This window comes from Protopterus annectens, chromosome 1.part2, assembly GCF_019279795.1.
Source record: "Protopterus annectens isolate FY-2018-M chromosome 1.part2, PAN1.0, whole genome shotgun sequence".
NCBI classification, from domain to species: Eukaryota; Metazoa; Chordata; order Ceratodontiformes; family Protopteridae; genus Protopterus; species Protopterus annectens.
Window position 1 is genome coordinate 508,144,189 of NC_056727.1, and position 20,627 is coordinate 508,164,815.

The 20,627-nt window shown below is 39.3% G+C and overlaps 1 protein-coding gene across 2 annotated transcripts in view; it reads left to right on the forward strand.

Moving 5' to 3' along the window:
• Window positions 1-20,627, forward strand: part of LOC122789881 (myelin and lymphocyte protein-like) — a 278,451-nt gene that overhangs the window by 151,380 nt on the left and 106,444 nt on the right. For both annotated transcript variants that reach the window (XM_044057320.1, XM_044057316.1), the window contains exon 2: window positions 15,089-15,256. In XM_044057320.1, the coding sequence (XP_043913255.1) occupies window positions 15,089-15,256 (168 nt within the window). The remainder of the gene's footprint in view (window positions 1-15,088; window positions 15,257-20,627) is intronic.

Consider the following 20,627-nt stretch of genomic DNA (forward strand, 5'->3'; position numbering starts at 1 on the left):
TCATCCAAGTCATGTGCAACCCTGTAAGGGAGATGGGAGTTAAAGGAGAAGATATGACAGAGAATCAGTAGGAGGAATTTAAAACATAAAATAAACAATGCTCTGAGTCAGCCCATTAGAGAAGCTGTTGTATTTCTGTCTATAGTAATGGTTATCTGGATTTACAATTTACCTGTGCAGTTGGTACCAACTCCAAGCTTTATTGACCGGCCAACATACATGCAATGCAACAACTTCCTGTCCTTTATATATGCCCCACAGAACACTAACTACGGCAAGATAACACAGTCCATTGAATACACCACATCTCCCTTTCCAAGCACCAACCCCAGATCTATTCAATTCTCCCACTTCACTACAACTTGGTACATGGACACCAAATGCTCACTTAGCCACATTCGGATTACTATAAACCCCCAAGACATTGTTATTCCTGACTCTTCCAGATCTGGTGGGAAGGCCATTGCAAGATGGCAAGGCCTCTTCGATCTTGGTTTGATTCACAGTCAGGCTCAGATAAGGGAATCAAATGACCTTGAAAGACCTCGCAATGGTTTTGATCTACCATACCTGGGGTCTTCAGGTCTGTCACCCACACCTGGTCTCCAGGCAACACATTGGTCCAACTGTGGGGCCATAAGGAGTTGGCTATACCCATTCTGCAGGATCTGTACTTTTTTAGCAGGTTCTTCAGGAACCTGGGGCTGCTTGTAGCGTGATCAAAGCCATAAGACTGACCTGAAAACTGAGGTCCATTGTCGGACACAAGTACCTCTGGGATACCATGGCGAGCAAAAAAAGATTTCAGGTGGCTAATGACCTCATTGGATGTGGTAGGGTTCAACAATGCAATCTCGAGAAACCTGGAGAAGTAGTCTACGACAAGGAGGTAAGTCTGTCCTTTCAATTCAAACAAGTCTTTGCCATGGGCGGTCAGGGTATGCTGTTGGGAGGAGGGGCTCAGGAGGATTCCTTCTCTCTGAGATGCACGTCCTGCATCTTAAAACCATGTCATTTATCTGTTGGCTAAGCCCAGGCCACCAAACGGTCTGACAGGCTCTGGCTTTGCACTTCCACAATCCAAGAATGGTTCCCGGAAGAGACAGAGCCAAGGAAGAACCCCTGTTCATCACGCTCCCCCGGCTCCTCATCTTCTTCAATACTCTGCACTGCCTTGGACTGTCGGCAAACCCGCTGGTAATGGCCCTTCATCCCACACAAGCGACATCTTGCAACAGTCGCGGGGCATAGGAGTCTATGGTGAAAAGGCCCCCCACACCTGGAACATAGCGAGACTGGGCGCCTTTACTCTTTGCGTGGTGACTGCACATTATACTGCAAGGACTGTCACCCTCCGACTGTCTGGCCATATTTACAGCCCTCTCTAAGTCCAACTCTTTTTCCATCTGCATCCGCTCTGACAGTCTCATGTAATGTCCCATAATTGCAATGTTAAAGCATCAACAGTCTCATTCAGTTCTCTGGTCTCCGAATGGAGGCGTGGGTTCAGATCCCACTTCTGACACCATGTCGTGTTCTTTTACCTTGTGCAGTTGGTACCAACTCCAAGCTTTATTGACCGGCCAACATACATGCAATGCAATGCAACAACTTCCTGTCTCCCCACAGAACACTAACTACGGCAAGATAACACAGTCCATTGAATACACCACAACAACCACACTTAATTCAACACACAGCTAGAGAGGTGATAGAATATGTATCTAATGGCAGTCTTCCTTTTCTGGATGAGGAAGAAAATGGTTACCAGTGACATACCTCTCAGCTTCTATGCTGAAGACTTCTTCACAAAGCAAAAAAGTATTGGAGGGCAATGGCTCAAAATGGAGGATTTTTTTTTATATTATTCTAATTCACTCAAAAAGGTAATAGAACAACCAGTTTTACATCAACATGCATTTTCTGAATAAGTATAAAACTCTAATGTCCATCATTAATAACTGATTATAATCTACAGTGATTTACCAGAAATAAAATCAAGCATTTTACAAGGTACAGGTGAAAAATATAAGACAAAATCAGGAATGCTCTGAAAAATTTGTGACAATTGAGTTATGACTTGTGCAACGAGTCCTATTTTCAGAGTAGTTGTGAGTGGAAATGTTCACCAAGAACATCTAATTATAATCTCATGAAAAAGAGAGACAAACACATGGCTTTAGTATCACAAAACCCAGGCTCTCATCACTACAGACCAGTGGGTGCTAAACATTATATCAAAGGGTTACAAACTCAAATTCAAGCAATCATTGAAACCCTCAGCCTTCCCAGACATTCCAACAAACAAAAGATCAGAGGCATTGAGACAGATAAGAGTTGTTATGCACTCAGAGCTCAGTGCAACCCATACCAGAACACTTAAAAAGAAGAAGATTTTACTCCAGATTTCTGGTACCCAGAAAAGAAGGCACATGGTGGTCAGTACTGGACCTGTCAAGACTCAACCAATTCCTGCAGGTTCCAAAATTCAAGATGCTAACCCTTCAAAAACTTCTGCTAATGATCTCTCCAAATGCTTTCATGGTTACCCTGCACCTAAAAGATACATACCTGCATATTCCCATAGACAAAACACACAGAAGCTTCTTACACTTCGGAGCAGGTAGCAGGCACTATGAATTCTGTGCTCTGTCCTTTGGCTTGTCTACTGCTCCAAGGGTCTTCACAAAATACCTAGCTACACTGATAGCCTTCTGCAGAACAAAAGGGGTCCAGATTTACCCTTATTTGGATGACTGTTTTAAATAGGTAACAAACCTGAAAAAATTCAAATCGGGCATGTTGTTCTCCCAGAACTTTTAATCTCCATGGGGTTCATCATCAACACACAGAAATCTCAAACAGACCCCCTCAACCAGGATTCTGTTCCTAGGGATCCTACTGGATTTGGCTTTCCAGAAGGCCTTCTTATCCCTGGACAAGGTCTTCTTCCTGACCCTGTACTTCAAAAATATCATGGTCAGGGATTACCTGGATTACCTCACAGCCAGAGAGTACCTCAAGGCCTTGGGTTACATGGTCTCTTGCATCCTCATGATTCCCCTGGCCAGACTGCACATGAGGAAACTACAATGGTACCTCAAGAATTTTGTGGTGTCAACATTCAGAGCCTCTCACAGCCAAGATACAACTGATTCTTTGCCTCAGAAAGGAGTTTGCCTGGTGGACTCAGGCTTACTACCTTAACCCGAGTCTCCCCTTCAGATTCACCCCTCAGGGACAAACTCTGACAACAGATGCATCAGAAGTAGCCTGAGGAGCCCACTTCCACTGTCTCCAGACTCAAGGAAACTGGGTATCTAAATTTAGACTCAAACACATAATTCTCGAAGAACTTACGGCGGTCAAAAATGGCTTGTTAGCCTTCCAAGAGAAATGGAAGCCAGGAGTACTAGTAGTACAGACAGTACTACAGTTATGTGATCCATAAACAAGCAGGGGGGGACCAATTCTCCTGTTGTACCCCGAGAGCTCAGTTTTGTGTTGGAAAAAAATACCTTTTCACTATTCAAATCAGCTGCTTCCTCTGAAATTTTTGGCATGGAAGACTGTCCTCTTATTAGCTATCACCTCTGCTCGAAAGGTTCTGAGCTTCAGGCCCTCATGTCTGTGGAACCATTTCTCATCTTCCACCCAGACAGAGTCTCACTCAAGACTATCCTCTCCTTTATGCCCAATGTGGTGACAGAGACATTCTTAAATCAAGCCATACATTTTTCTACTTTTTCCCCAACTCCCAAAACAAGGGGAGAAGGCTACTCCATTCCTTAGATATACATAGGCAGCTCTGTCACTTCTTAGACAGAACCAAGACTATCAGAAAACCAGGCCAACTATTTATGGCCTTTGCACTAGCTCTGAGGGGAAAGCAGTTTCTAAGCAAGCCATCTCAAAATGAATCTCCTACTGTATTTCCTTCTGTTACAGCCATCATGGTAAGAAACCCCCTGATGCTGTGTGGACACATTCCACCAGGGCTACTGCTACCTCTACTGCTTTTCTTAAAGGGATGCCCATGAAAGACATTTTGAAGGCTACAACTTAGTCTTCACTGCATACATTTACCAAACATTACCACCTTTCTGCCTACTCCAAGTCAAGAGCATGATTTGCCACTGCCATCTTGCATGGCATCCACACCTCTCCTTAATCTTCCATCTACCTTCTTTTCAACTTTGGGAATCCTCCCACAAGTTAGGACTGCAACAAGTTAGGACTGCAACAGTGAAACACAAAGAACATAGTACAGTTGTATATACTTACCATAAATGTAGATGTTTGAGTGTATTCACTGTTGCAGTGTTCTTTCCCTCCTTCACCCCCTAGCTCACAGGGTAGGCTGGGACAATTTCCTTCTCAGTCAGGTTAACCCTCTTTCTAACTTTCCTTTTCCTGGGTATCAAGGTTCCAGACCCTTGACTGCAGGGTCCCTTCGGGGGCTCCTAACTTTAGGGGCAAGAAAATTATGGAGGCCATGGTGCCAGCCGACTCCCCTTATACCCAAGTGTAGTGACATTGAATAGGTCATCCGCCAGCTCCTAGAGGAGGGAAATTTTTCTCTGGTAGTTTGGCCAGCCAAGGGCTTCCATGGTGGGAAATCTCACAAGTTAGGACTGCAAAAGTGAATACACTCAAACATCTACATCTATGGTAAGTATACACAACTGTACTTTCAGTTAGCATCTTGGATGACTGATGATGTAGCAGCGAGAGATGAGTGCACCCATCCTGGAAGGGGGGGGGGGGTGCATGGGCATTTTTAGACAACAATCACTGGTGGAGACCAGGGAGGATGTCAGAGGAACCATGTTAAGAGGGGGCAGTGGAGCTGGCTGAGCTGCCATGGAGGTGGGTGATGCACCACAGAGCCCCACCACACCTCTTCAGGGCTATACTACATTGCAACAAGGGGAGTGGGGGACACAGGGTAGTTCAATAAGTCCCTACCTAGATGGAGGCACAGACATGCTGAGCCCCATTGACTGTGATCAGTGACTGGTACCAGTAGCTTACCGGAATAAATCTGGGGTGGGGGGCATGGAAGAGCTGGTAGACCCAGCACAGATGTGAAATGAGGGCAGGTCTGATAACAATGAGGGGAGGGTGAGGGAAAGAAATATCAAAAAATATAACTCCACCAACTATCACTATGGAACAAGTCCTCAGTGCTCTCTCTAAGGCCAAGAACACTGCATTATGCCCCCAATAGTATCCCAAGTTGCTTTCTATATAGCATGAAACATGGCATATGAGGCCATCTGGAATCACTATTTAATCATTGCTTCCAAACAGATTTAATGTGTCATGAATGAAGAATGGCAACCATCATCTCTCTGCATAAAGAGTGGCCATCTATGGACCCTAGAAATTACAGACGCATAAGTCTCACTAGTCTCATATGCAAAGCCATGGAAAGAGCTGTCATGGAAATAATCAATAATGACAGAAGAAACTTTGAAACCCTGGACCAAACCCGGTCTGGTTTCATCAAAGGCAAGTCATGCCTACTCAACTCGGTAGACTTCTTTGAGAAGATCGCCAAAACAATGGCTGATGGCAAAGTGGTTTACACAGCCATATTTGACTTGGACAAAGCATTTTACACAGAACCCCACTTGGGTGTTGTTGACAAACTCAATAGGTTAGATATAAGCCCTTATGCCATCTGGTGGATAGCCAACTGGCTCACAGATAGGACACAAAAAGTTATAATTTTTGAATCTACCTCTACAAAGAGGCAAGTCACCAATGGAGTCTCTTGGGGATAGGTGATAGCGCTGCTCCTTTTTGGCATCTACTTCTCTGAAGTCAAGGCTAGTGTCAAGGGTCTCTTGCTGACCAGATCTGAAGACAATTGCAAATTAGAAGCAGTCATAGAATCTTCCACCATCACTAATGTTCTCCAGGAAGAGCAGACACAGACACATAATTGGTGTCAGAGCTATGGACTAAAACTGAATGTTAAGATATGCATAATGCTATCCTTCATGAAGCTGGCTACCCCTGTTAACTACCATATTGATAACATACCCCTAAGAGTCGATCCAGTAGTCAGAGACTTGGGAACCCAGTAGTCACATCGACAGTAATCTAACCTTCAGCCACCATACACTTACAATAATGAGGAATTATTATGTGTTGTGCAACTTATAAACAAATGTATAGCATCTAGTTTCAAGGATGTCCTTGTCTCATTGTATTAAGCACTCATCAGACCTATCATTGAGTACATTGGTCCCTTTAATATGTACCTAAATAGACACATCCAACAGCTGGAACAGCCACAGAAGTTGCTCACTAAAAGAATGCAGGGTATAAATAACATATCCTATGCAGACTGCCCCAAAGTCCTATCCCTTCATTCTGTCTCCTAAAAGCTGTTGAGGGAAGATCTATGCCTGGTATACCAGGCATTGTCAGCTCCCACCCTGATGGACTTCCTACATATCCACAAAACAAACAGCACCAGAATTACCCATTCAAAAGACTTAAAACTTGCCTGTGATATAAACGAAATCTGCTGGAGAGGCAGGTATGGCTCCATGTGAAAAAGAAAAGATTTCATCCCTAGTCAAATTTAAGTGTAACTTGGACAACTGGATGGGGAATGGGAGATTCACCCCTGGTCTGGCACCTATGTCTCTAATGTACACAGCAGCCTGCAAATGTTTCATTTCCCAGGCCCCTGCTTACACTACTTAGGGTATCAGAACTTGTCAGAGATTTGGGATGAATGACCAGGTTTAAAAAGGTCCCAGTTGTCATAAGCCTAGTACATGCCTGTGACCCTATGAACCTGTGAACATCAAGTAACTGCTCTAGTTTTATTAATTAATGGAGTGAGAGTTTAAAAGATATTCTAGAAAAGAAAATAAGTCTTTCTTGTAGTAATTTTAAGAAATGTGTTAATTTTGTTTTGAATATGTCCAAGAAAATGTTAGCAGTGGTTGTGAAGGCCCCTTTTTACCTCTTGCCAATAGTCAAGGCGCCCCAGTCCTCTCCACTGCTGTGAGAGACAGTCACTAAAAACAGGAATAGATTTATACAATATTTCAGATGCAGCTCTCTGCATCAAACACAGTTTCCCCCAAGAGCACACAGGGAACACACTCCAGATCTGGGACTGGACTCTTTGTATCTCTCCAGACCCCAAATAAGATCCACCTTGAAGCATTGTGTCCCAGTTCCAAGTATCTGACACAGACACTTGAATATCTGATTTTTTTCACACACAGACACATGGGTTCAGTCACCTAGGCAGCGAAACATTTCCCTGTGATACATTTGAATGGGGACACATGGCTGAAGTGACATTCAGCTGCAGAGAAATATGGCTATTTGCAAATTCCCTGTGGGCAAAGGGAAGCACACCCTGTCATGCTTACAAGTTTAATAACCAAATGAATGATGGCAGAAGAATTAGTGAGTGTTGTGCTCAGTGTACAGTACATACTTATGTAACTACAACATGTAGAAGTGTGCTACAGCATGGAGGAAATCCTGCAGGATACTGTAGTCACACTTATGCCCAAGTATGTGTTTTAGGTAATGTTCCCTAGACACTGTGAAGGGGGTAGTGGTCCACACACTCCAGTTATAAAGGCACTGCCCATTGTGCACTGCATTTTTACTGCCAATGACATGTCCTCTGGCCAGCCTGCTGCTGATGCTTGCCATATTGCCTGCTGTCTCATGTTCCCTTGGGGACCATGGGCATTGTTTTCCCCCTGTGCATTTGATTACTGAAATTGTGGGCATGGCAGCATATGCTTCTCTTTACCCACAGGGAATTTGCAAACAGTCATATTTCTCTGCAGCTGAATGTCACTTCAGCCATGCGTCCCCAGTCAAATGTATCACAGGGAAATGTCTAACTGCTTAGGTGCCCGAACCCCAGACACACACACACACATACATGGGAAAGGTTGGCACAGATTCACCAGCTATATCCCCTTTCTCCAGGTTATAAGGTAGATTGCTGCCACCAGTCAGATACTCTAAGGCTCTTACAAAAGGTAACCAATTATACTGTGTCAAATTAATACTGATATAAATGATAGAGTGTGACCGAAGCAGCCAGGCTTTCTGTAGTGGCCACAGTGTCACTGAAATATGCACATGTACCTTCAGGATGTTAAAAGTATTCTCTAAAAGATCAGCCACAATACCAAGGTATACAAATATTTAATAATGGATAAAACAGGAAAATACTTAATATTCAGTTACACTAAACAACAGAGTTTCAGTCACAGGAAATATAAAAATGGCAGAGTTGGATAGAATCTCACAGATGAAGAAAAAAATAATACTAAACTAACCTCACTGCATTTTTCCTAACTGAATTAAAGAGAAACTGTCCCTAGTTAACTCACTTAGTATCTCAAGGCAAGATGTACTGCTGAGATGCTCACTTCCACAACACAAGATGAGATACTCCTCACTAACCAAACTAACTCAACAACTGAACTGTGATAACTGACATTGACCCTTTATATCAGGTTCCAAAGAAAAACAAACAACAAACTGTTGCTGCCAGAATTCCACCCTTCAGCTGCTTATAGAATGACATCACATCTAGTCATCTGATTCTGGCACAATACACATTCAAAACTCTGTTAAGACTCTATTGCAGCATTTTTAATGTAAGTAACTTTCACAAATACATTTTTAATACAAGAATCTGTACAAATCTATGTGACAAATGACATAAGATTATTTACAAAACTTGAGCTAACTATGCTGGCACATGTCACACATGGACTGCCTCATTTCTCCTGTCACAGCTGGCAACTCCTCACAATGTCACAGTGGTGACTTAAATACTCAGTTGCAATGCCTACCTTCCAACTTATCACAAGAAATTTGAACAAAGCCTAAAATAATGTGGGACAAAGGCCAAAAATAAAGACATTCCTCATAAACTTAGAAAGTTTCTAGAATAACAGGATTTGTGCTATCATGTGTTTTCTGAAGGATTTGAAGTCTGAAACTCAAATGTATGTCTTATCCTCACTGATTTGCCAGAAAACCCAAATTTTATGAAAAAACAGACCAAAACTATGAGACAAAAATCTGGACAGTTGAGAGGCATGCTCAGTAGTACTTCCCTTTCTAGGCACAAGTGGATATTAAATATATGTCAGACTAAATTAAATTCTAGGCTTGAATGATACTATAAGTATTAAGTGCTTGCTGAAAATGAATCCTAATTGTGACAGTTTACTTAATATTTGTCATTTTGTTTGCATTTAAATTACATTAGTTAGCATGCTCTTTAGTTCTGAAGTCCTTGTGAATAAAATATGAAATCACTTAATTTACTATGGTATGATTTGTTTGGGTGGCTTCAACAGTGCATTTCTTTTTTTTTGTCTTTAATAATTTTAACATACTTGATATGGAATTCCGCAGATTTTTCTTGTACAGCCTCAGACACTGTAGCAGTAAAACTGGTGATGAGATAAATGTTTTACTGTTTCTTTTAACTATTATTAAGTACAGTAAAATGAAGACTGCCTGGTTTATTTTTATTTAGAATCTGAAATTGAAAGAACACATTTTGCAGAAAAATGCAGTCACAGAGTTGTCATACAAGCAAATGCAAATTAATTTATTTTTTTTTTTGTTACAAATTAGCAGTAAATAAGGAAAAGCAGTGAAAGTAAAAAGTTGGTTTACTATCATTATTGCGAAAGGCAAAACATTCGCAATAATGAAAATAAACACCGAAACCCAACTCTCCACTCCTAAACAATGTCGACCCAAATGATCGACACATTTGGGTCGACATTGTCATCGAAAACATCACGTGATAGCCGTATAGGAGCTGATGTAAATCAAACTACTACTGCACTGTATGCATTTGCATAAGTGTCTTCGACTATCCCATACACTTTTCATTTTGTGCACGACATTCTGATTTTCAGCAGCATACCCGCTGACAGAATGTTGTTCGCTCAAATGATAGTAAACCTAAAAATATATGTTGCCAGACAGGGAGGTGTTTTACTAGTATCCATCTATAACATAGCCTAGTAATTAAGCCAGTCAATGTCAGTTATACATAGGGCTGCAGAAAAAAATGTCTCTGGATATAGTCTGCTTAACAGCATTTGATTTATACTGCAATATACACAACACAAAGCCACAGTGGGAGATATTTGCATGTGATTCAACAGTCTTCTACCCACCATAAACATAAGTGCATATGAAAGAGAGATGCCCTAATGCTACATGTAGCAGGGGATAAGTTTATTAAATATATGGCACCATATCATACTCTAATGATGAGACTATTGATGTAAAAGTTAAACAAGCACTTTAAAGTAAAGGAAAAGGTGTGTGTAACTTCAGAAGTGCTGTACTGGAGAATGTCAATGTGTACTCTACCAAATTAAGAACCTTGGCAAAGAAATTAGAATTTTATGATATAAACAAGAAAATAAAACACAGATAAAGACATGAACTTTGGGAATGTTGAAATCATGGGCATAGCTCACGCTAGATATGACAGTAGAGGAAACCTTGATTTTGTAAAGTTACAAGCAATGTCAAAAGCACAAGTCTAAAAAATAGATGAATACAGATGGATTGGTGTTAACATAATAAAGTGTGTGAAAGAAGTATATGAGGATATAAAGAGAGAAAAATAAAAGATTACTATGCAGGTACCATATGGGACTATGCACACAAAATGGACATTGTGTAAGAAAAGAAAAATAGACGCAACATGTAAAAAGCCTAATCCACTTTATTAAAATATAAACATGCACAAATAGAATTGACAATAACAATGTAGAGACAATAATTCTAATTAACAAAATGAAAAGGGTAAGTTGTATAGAAGGCCAGCCATATAGGGTGTGTCAAGGGACAAACAAATTTAGTAGAACACTGCAACAGTACATATGAATACATTAACCTTATGAAACTTATGAAGTGAGAAGATACTGGCATATGTGTATAGTAACATCTTGCAATAAAGTTAAAATAATGAGACACTAGACATAAAAGACAGAGGCTGCAGAGAAAGGGAAGTGCATCATTTCTTTCTTATTCACTATAAATGACTTTTGAAAAAATGTCATTGTGGAAAAACACATCTTTTTTTTAGCGAATATGAAAGAAATCATTTACTTCCCTTTCTAGGCACAAGTGGATATTAAAGCACTGTATCTGGCATCAGTGACTTACTAACTCCCGATGAAGGGCTCCTGCTAGTCCAAAAGCTCAAATTATTCCTATGTTGATCCAATGAAAGGTATTACATCGCATTTGTGTTCCAATGTCTTGGAATTAATGGATCCAAACAGCATTTCTTATCTTTTCTACCATCATATTACAGAAATGAGCCCTAATAGAGGAGGAGTTAAAGGACATACAATAGCCATCTTGTACGCCAGTGGTGTCAACCTTTCATCTTCCTGAGCAGTGTATTTGTGGGTGTTGTACAAGTGCAGGCATTTCTGCAGCACCACTGTTATGTGATGGCACCTCTTCAGCCATGACACTTTTCCATTTATATGTTCCATGTATGGTAGAGCATTTCCGGTATACAAGGACAACATGAGCATAAGTGATATCCTAGATGTGACATTTGTCACAATGGTGGCATGTTGCAGTACATTACACACTCAAGCCAGCTTAAAGATGAATGGGAACAATGGACACTTATTACAATGAAACATGTTACTCAATTCAAAGTTACAAATGATGCATGTCCTCAGCCAGTGAAGCAGTCTGATACCACTTGCAGAAACATGGTTTTGGCTGGCTGTGTTGCATATGTCCTCTGAATCTGGATGTATTCATCGTTTTACCTTTAAAACCGCGATTTGCAGAAAGGTGAACAGCACACATCTGAAAGGCAGTTTGCAAAGTTTGCAAACGCCGAATGGAGAAAGGTTTGAATGTGCAATGAGTGAATGCACAGTGAGATTCGCTCATTGCACATTCAACATTCAGGGGCGGATTGCACTATAGTGGGGATCGGGAAATGGTTCCTTTCCCCACTGTAGTACGATCTTGGAGTTAGAATAATAAAGTGGGTGCAGGGGGGCTTTCCCCCTGTTTTACACTTTGTTTTTTTTTCTTCAACTTTCATGTTATAAAAACAGTGAATCTGCTGTTTTTTTGAAAATGTAGGTTTGTCAACATTGTTAGTTTCGTGGTTTTGAGTCACTCATATGAGCACTTGCCTTTCTGCAAATCGCAGTTTTAAAGGTAAACCTTATTCATCATCACAAGTAGCTAGGACACTGTGTCACTTTCTGGACAATCAAACTCTGAATACCATTGTGATATCATGGCTGTTTTGAAACAGTCTTATCCTCCAGAAGAACAGTTAGGCTGTTCATAGGGTCATAGGTGGTTACTAGGCTAATGGCACGAGCCTTTACAGGCGTAGTTAGTAATGCCCAGGATATGACAATATTATATCTTAATTCCCCAGATATGGGATGGGGTAGTATCAGGGTGGTGGGTCTTTGGGTGTTGGTGCCCTGAGTCATATTACAGACTGCCTCTGTCCATAAGGCATATGGCAGTGCCCAGTAGTGACTTTACAGTTTTCCATCCATTTATCTGAATTCTTTTTGAAGAGAGTGAAGGACAGGCTTTGTTTTATGAAGATGGGAAGTTTATTCGATAGACGAGGTAGCGTCTGGGATATGAATCTGTCTCTCCAGCAAGTTCTGTTAGAGTCACAAATAAAATTCAGTTCCATGGAAAGTGTAACCCTCATATTTTTTTTTTTTTGCAAATATCTAACATTTTCATCAGGGCTGACAGAGAATGCCTTGTAGGTCAGACATAAGTCACCTTTCACTAAACGATATGATTCAGAGTAAAGGGGTAGGCCTTTAGTCAGTCTGCATAAAACATGTATTTTGCACTTTGTATTTTTTTTTTCTTTTTTAAGAGAAACCTCTGGTACTCCTCCAGTTGGTGTAAGTGCCTGGTTAAGTACATGCAGAGGAGAGTTCTGTATGTGATTATGGGCCTGACGATGGCTGAGTACGATGGCACTATGACTTTCTTTGACCTTGATGCCATGCCTTTATTTATAAGTCGAGCCACACAGAAGGATTTTCTCACTACCATAACTACCTGGGGTTCAAATTTTAAATTGCCACCTATCTGTGTTCCTAGGTTTCTCACCACTGGGTCTACTTTTACGGGTATGCTATCAATATTATAACTTGTAGAGCTATCTGAGTTACCAAAGAGTATGATTATGAGTATGGTCTCCGCAGTTCTTGGATGCCCCCTTCTCTTGGGCAGATAGCCTAGTACTTACCTATGAACCTATAAACCTATAAAGGATGCTGGAGGGTCACCTGAGCAACTATACCAGCTCTTTCTTAGAAGTAACCGTTTTGGATCTTGAGTTGGATAACTGCTGGCATGTACTATTAATACTGTAGTGTTTCCTTCATGTTACATTCATTTTTCATAGTGCTGTCTCCTTGTCCTGTTTATACATGTGCTTTGTAGGTAGTTACATTTTAGTCACCTCTATCTTTTCCAGCATTATTCTGCCACATGCAGCTAGTCATACATTTAGGCTACTTTCTAGGTGTATCTTCCCTATCTCTTCTTCCTGTTCTGTCACCGTTATATATGGACTTGTGTTCTGATTTACTAAGCTATACATCCCAAAGGATGCAGCTCTACATTGGGTTGTCCTAAGATGTTATAAAATTATCACATTTGTTTGCATGATGATGGGTACTGATTCATTTCCAAGTCTCTAGCACACAATTGTAGATTAAACATGACTACGATTTTGATGGCTATATACTTCTTTCAGCTCAACGAATCTGAGTTATTCTGGTGCATAACAGACTTGTGAATTATGCTTAAACATTCAGAGTGTCTGTTTGATTTCAGTAAACCTTATATGCTGCCTTATGCAAATCCTGCTCATATTTATTAAAATGTATGTTTTATGACATTATTTTAAATATATTATTATATGTTCTTTATACAACTGCGGTGGTGGTGCTGCGGTAGCGTTGTCGCCTTACAGTAAGATGTTGTCCTGTTTAATTCTCAACTAGAGCGTCTTCTGTGTAGAGACATGTGTGAATGGGCATACCTTCATTGAAGGTTGTGCGTCAGAGCTGGCAACTAGGCATGTAAAAATCTACTGCCAATCATTAGCGGACCAGAGTTCCGCTGTGGCGACCCCTAACCGGGAAAAGCCGAAAGACACAACAAAAAAAATTATATGTTCTTTATCAGTAATAGAAAAGGGTCTTTTTAAGGTCAGCTGTGTGGCACAAAAGGATAACGTACTGTCTGTGACCCAGATGATCCAAGATTAATTAGCAACCGAGGTGCTGGAGGAGATTCTGAGAGAGAGTGGGAGTAAGTGGTCATCCCTGGCTCACCCATCTTGGGCAGAATGAGGTAGTTTGGGCCACTGCTATGCTGCTACCTTATAGAAAAGAGGTGTACAGCATGCAAAATGTAGGCTGGAGATGTGTAACTGTCTGTTAAGTCATGTCCACCCATCATGGAGAATGTGAGAAAAAGCATATGCTCCCATGGGAAGGGATAGTTGGCCATTGTGTCTGCAACCATGCATGTTCCATGCCAGCCAGTGGGAAAGGGGTTGGGTCAGAAAGACAGAAAATCCCTTATGTCTGCCTGGATAAGTGCTACTCCAAGATCAGCTCTCACCCAAGTGATGGGGAACACGTGCGTACAACTGAGATGGTGACTTGATGGTCAGGAGACATGAGATGAGAAAAAGAAATAAAAAAAGTCCTTTTGCATTTTGTAAAAAATATAGTTGGTTGCATTGAGTTTGGTTTCTCATGTGGAAGCTATGCCTCTGGAAGTGAAGAATTCTTTCTGTCATGCTGCAGAGTTTTGTGAATATTCCCTCATAGGCATAAATTGTACTAGAGCATCCCCCAAATAATTGTTTAGGGGTTAAAGCCAAATTGTTGATTGTTTCACTTAACAATATAGATGGAATTAGAAGCCTTTTCATTAAACAAGTACTATATTTTCAATGTAGAAAAATGGTTTTCTGACATATTTATAATTTTCTTTCTAGGTATTCGGAGGACTTGTATGGATCCTTGTAGCTTCTTCCTTAGTCATTGAACCAAACCCTCAGGGCTGGGTAATGTTTGTGTCTGTGTTTTGCTTCGTATTTACATTTCTCTTAATGATCCTTTTCTGTGCTGGAGTTCACAAAGGAAGTTCTACGTGGGCAGGAATTGTAAGTCCATTAGTCCATGTCAGCTTTCATCAGACATATTGCAGAATGACTGCTGAATGATCATTGTTAATATTTGTAAACATATCCATTTAAAATTATATCGGTAGTGTAATATAAGAAGTGCTTGTTTCTGTTAAATAAATATATCCAAATGAGTGAAACTCCATACTGCATCATGTAGCATCACTGCAGTATTTTCTTAGATAGATGAGTGTTTCAGAGTAATACTACATTAGGACTGTGCTACAAGAATACTGATTATTGTTTTAATGTCATTTGTTTCACCTACTCTTGTGCAAGCTGTATTTTCAGCTTTACATATTTAGCCACTTGTTTAATGGTATCTGTTTTCGTTATCATGAATTTAAGTTGTTTGTTAAGAAAAATATATGCACTATTGCCTGTATAAACTTATCAAGGACCTAAAATAGGAGTTTTATGATTGTACAGATATACACAGTACACACACACTCACACACACACACACACACACACACACACACACACACACACACACACACACACACACACACACACACACACACACACACACACACACACACACACACACACACACACACACACACACATAATTCTAAGTTTGACTACATTTTCCAACAGTTAAATAATATGCTAGGGAATTAGCTTCGTAACATACCTCTTTTTATGTAAGGGAAAATAATAATTCAGAGACTTTGGAATTGAAAGTTATTTACATCACACATTGTTTACTCAAAATTGTTCAGATTTTAGGCTTTACACTATTCTTGTTTATGAAACAATATTATACTTTATTTTTCCTACAGAAGATAAGAGCTGCTTAAGGCCTTTTCCTGCTCATATGTCAGTAGCAAAAAGGGTATAATCAAGTCCTCTGCTGATTTAGAGATTTGGAGTACCAGTTTCTCCCACAGTTTCCATCAGTCTGTGTTTCAACCTGTTTTTAAATACTGCAGCTTCCTGTCAACAGCCTCCTCTCAGGCTACTGAATTGAGGCCTCTACTGGCTAAACTTTTCAGTCTCTTACAGAGGTATTCTGTAAACCCCGTTTGGCATTTCACACCATCTGACTCGTTCATTAGCTGCAAATTTAGCAGTTTAAAGGAAATTTTATTTTCCTTTCTACGGATGCACTCGAAATGTCGATATTCTGAATGTCGGTTATATGGTTGTCGGCCATATGGCTGTTGGCATTCTGACATTTCGGCATTTTGAAGTAGATTCAAATATATATATATATATATATATATATATATATATATATATATATGTATATATATATATATATATATATATATATATATATATATACATAGGTTCACTATAGAATCCCGAATTTCAGTATTTCAAAATTCTATAGCTGAAAGCTTTAAATCGCAAAGCACCTGAAGCACGAAATTCAAAATTCCAAAGTTCGGAGCTTCTGGTGTTGTGGTATGTGAATGGATAGATGTAAGTTCAGGTAAGTATGTATGAGTGTGTTGGTTAGGGGCTTTAGTGTATGTTAGTGTGTGTTTTGGCTGTGATGTGTGTGTACAAGGGGCTGTGAAATGTGTGGGTGTGAGTTACCTTTATGTGTGATTGTGCGATCTCGGAGTTAGTATATAAAAGTAGGGGGGTGTGGGGGTGCAGCCCCCCTCATGGGGGGTACAGGAAGGCTTGCCCCCCTGCTTGTCTGTAGTGTAGGACTGTATGTTTGATTGTGGGGGACATTGTGTGTATGTGTATGGTGTATTTGTAGTGTAGGTTCACAATTTTAAATTTCACAGTTATGGGGTTTTGGGATTTAAAGCTTTTGGGCATATAATTTCAAAATACTGAAATTCAGGATTTCAGTATTTTGAGATTCTATAGTGAATCCATATACACACACACACACACACACACACACACACACACACACACACACACACACATACACACACACATATATATATATATATATATATATATATATATATATATATATATATACATATATACATATATAGTCACTTTATAATTTCGAAATACTGAAAGGTCGAATTTCACTATCTCGAGACCATAAAGGCGAATCCAGAAAACACCGACAGTCCAAAACTACGAAATTTGAAATCTCGAACACACAACATACACCACACATACACCACAATACCCACAGTACAAAACAAAATAACACACAAACACATAGCATCACACATCCACAAACCTACACTACAAATAAGCAGGGGGCAAGCACCCTTGCACCCCCCATGTAACCCCCTACTTATATATACTAACTCCAAGATCACACAAACAGAAAAAAAAAGTAACAAAACAAACTGAAAACAGCTTCGGTAAACCAAAAGTAACTTTTAGACAAAACTAATACTCAGCGACTGGAAAAAATGAAAGTGACCACACAGCCAAGTAGTTTTTAGCGCTTTCTTCCACTCTTTAATTTTATCGTGAACTTCCTCAGAAAAACCAGGAAACCTCCCAACATCCTGGTTTTGTACTCATAAACAGGAAATGATGTTATTTTATTATTACAATAATGACCAACTTTTGAATGTAAATATTATTCAGCACATATCTAAAAAGTGTCATGATGTATTTCTTATAAAACGTTTCTTTTTTTATATATAAAAAATATATATATCTATGTAATTCATGTATACAAACAGTATCAATATAACATTGTTCTATAAATTGAAAGATGTTAGAACATTGTCTGATATACAAAAAAGCATTCTAATGATGATAACTTAATTTGAAAGATTTAACAGAGAAAATTAGGACTCTGGATGGGGACATTAAACAACACAGCTGTTTTTCTCAACTGACATCCCTGTATAACAGCATCGAAGCCAAGACAAACAGGCTTCGAGCTACCATCATTGTAAGAAAACAAAACAAATTGCGGAGGGACATAGCTTCTTATGAAGCTAATGAAGCTTATATTTGTTCTTACAATGACAGTAAGGACACTAACAGTAATTTAAATAGAGATACCATGACTTTTACTAAATTAGTGGGTAAGGAGTCAGTAATAAGTGTTTCAAATAACAACCAGGTTTCCCAACCTGAGTCTTTGACCACCAATAATCCACTGACAGGTGGGAAAGACCAGGTAATAAACATCGACAGACAATCTACAAGTAATGATGACGAATTTGTCAACAATGATGTTTTTGCCTCTACTAGTTTTGCTGAAGTTGTGAATTCCAACAACAATAAAAGGGGTGTTCCTTTTCAACAACAAAGGACACAGCCAAAGAGGACTACCAAGTGGTTCAATTCCACTCAGTACAAAGCGAAACCCAAAGGGAAAAGCAGAAGGAAGTGGTGATTTCACCACTAGGGGACAATGATTTTTGTATTAGTGTTGTAAACTTCAGTGACTGTGTAATGACGGAGGCTTGTGTTAATGTTTTGAAAAAGGGCTTCAACTTTATTCCTGCAAACAACATTAAGATGGGTAACCTGTTGGTTGACTTTAGATTGTTTATGCGTAAATTGAATTTAAAATATATTTTACACAATGTGGCTGTAAACACTTTAGAGCAGAACAGGACACTGAGGAGACCCAGTACATTTAACCCAGTCTTAGTAAACACACTGCAAGTATTTCAAAAAACATGTGAAAAGGAGTTTAGGAAGATGGACAGTAGGGAAATGGAAGACAATTTAACCAACTTAGAATGTGAAGCTCTGTCCCATTTATCCCATAATCCTGACATTAGAATCGTGAAAAGTTAGTAGTTATGAATAAAACTGATTACGTTGAACACATCATGTCTTTGCTCAATGACACCAACAATTATAGAAGTGTCAGTATGGAGTTTGTTTTGAACAGCTATAGGAGGGTAGACACTCATCTGTTCGACATGTTGTGTCAAGAAGAAATAGATAACTTGGATTATGATTTTTTGATGGTAGAATATCCAAAATTAGGTAACTTCTTTGGTATTCCAAAATTACATCATGATAACGAGGACCTAACTTTTAGGCCTATAGTGTCAGCTAAACACTCTAACACTCTAAAACCGAAAATATTTCGGTTTGGTTAGACAACACTCTAAATCAAATAGCACAAAAATCAGAGTATTACATCAGGGATTCCTGGCACTTATTAGAGAGCCTAGGACGATCTAATCTGGAATTGAAAGAAATAAACTTTGCAACTCTTGATGTTAAAAGCTTATACACCTGTATAGATCAAGAGCTGGGATTAGAACATTTAAAAAATTATCTCACACAAAACACAGATTTGCAAAGTTCGAGAATCAACACCATCTGTGCCTTAATGGAAATAGTATTAGATAATAATTTTTTCCATTTTGACAACAGTATTTACAAGCAAACATCTGGGGTGGCAATGGGGGCTAGGGTTGCCCCGGCCTTTGCCAACATTGTCATGGCAGATTGGGAGCAGGAACATCTTAAAAAGCATCCCTATTTTGGCAAGGCAAGGTTCTATGGTAGGTACATAGATGATTTGGTGTTTGTATGGGACGGGGAAAGAACTGAGTTTGAAAGTATGGTGGATGATTTAAACAAGACTACAAGTTTTTTGACATTTAAACACAGTGGTTATGGCAAATCTATAAATTATTTGGATATTTGCCTATATATGGATTCCACAAAAAATATTTTACATAGTAAAATATATAGAAAGCCTTGTTTCACCAATCAATACCTACACAGAGACAGTTTGCATCCCACCCATATGAAGAAAAATGTGATTAAGGGCCAGATGATCAGGCTCAGTAGATTAACATCAGAAGACAACATCTATTATGAAGAATTATTACAGTTAAGAAAATTATTTTTGGATAGAGGATACAAGAAACATTTCGTAAAGAGGTTAGAGAACGAAGTAAAAAGGCTTCGACATGGAGTAGCTGGACCTATTTTGATCACCAATAAGATGGGCAACATGGAAAAAACATCAATAGGCATTACTGTAAACAGTAAAATGTCTGATGATTTTTACACTGCTTTTCCTCTCCCAATATCCAATGAAATGTGGAATATAAGGGAAATTATAGAAAGAAATTGGGGTATAATATTAGGGAATAGAGAACTTATGTCATGTGTAGGTTTAAAACCATGTTTCACATATAAGAATGTAACTAACATAAAAAGTATTCTAGAAAAAGATAATAGAACAAATATAGTACCTATCAGGGAAATCAGTAGAAAGAAAGGAACTTTTGCGTGCCAGAATTGTAGACAGTGTCGATACATTAGTAATACTTCCTTTGTGACATTCAAGCATACAAATAGGACATTTTGGGCACCAAAGTATTATAATTGTCACAGTGAATATGTTGTTTATGTAGCAACTTGTTCGACCTGCGACAATTATTATGTAGGGAAAACCAAAAGGATGCTAAAACGTAGGATT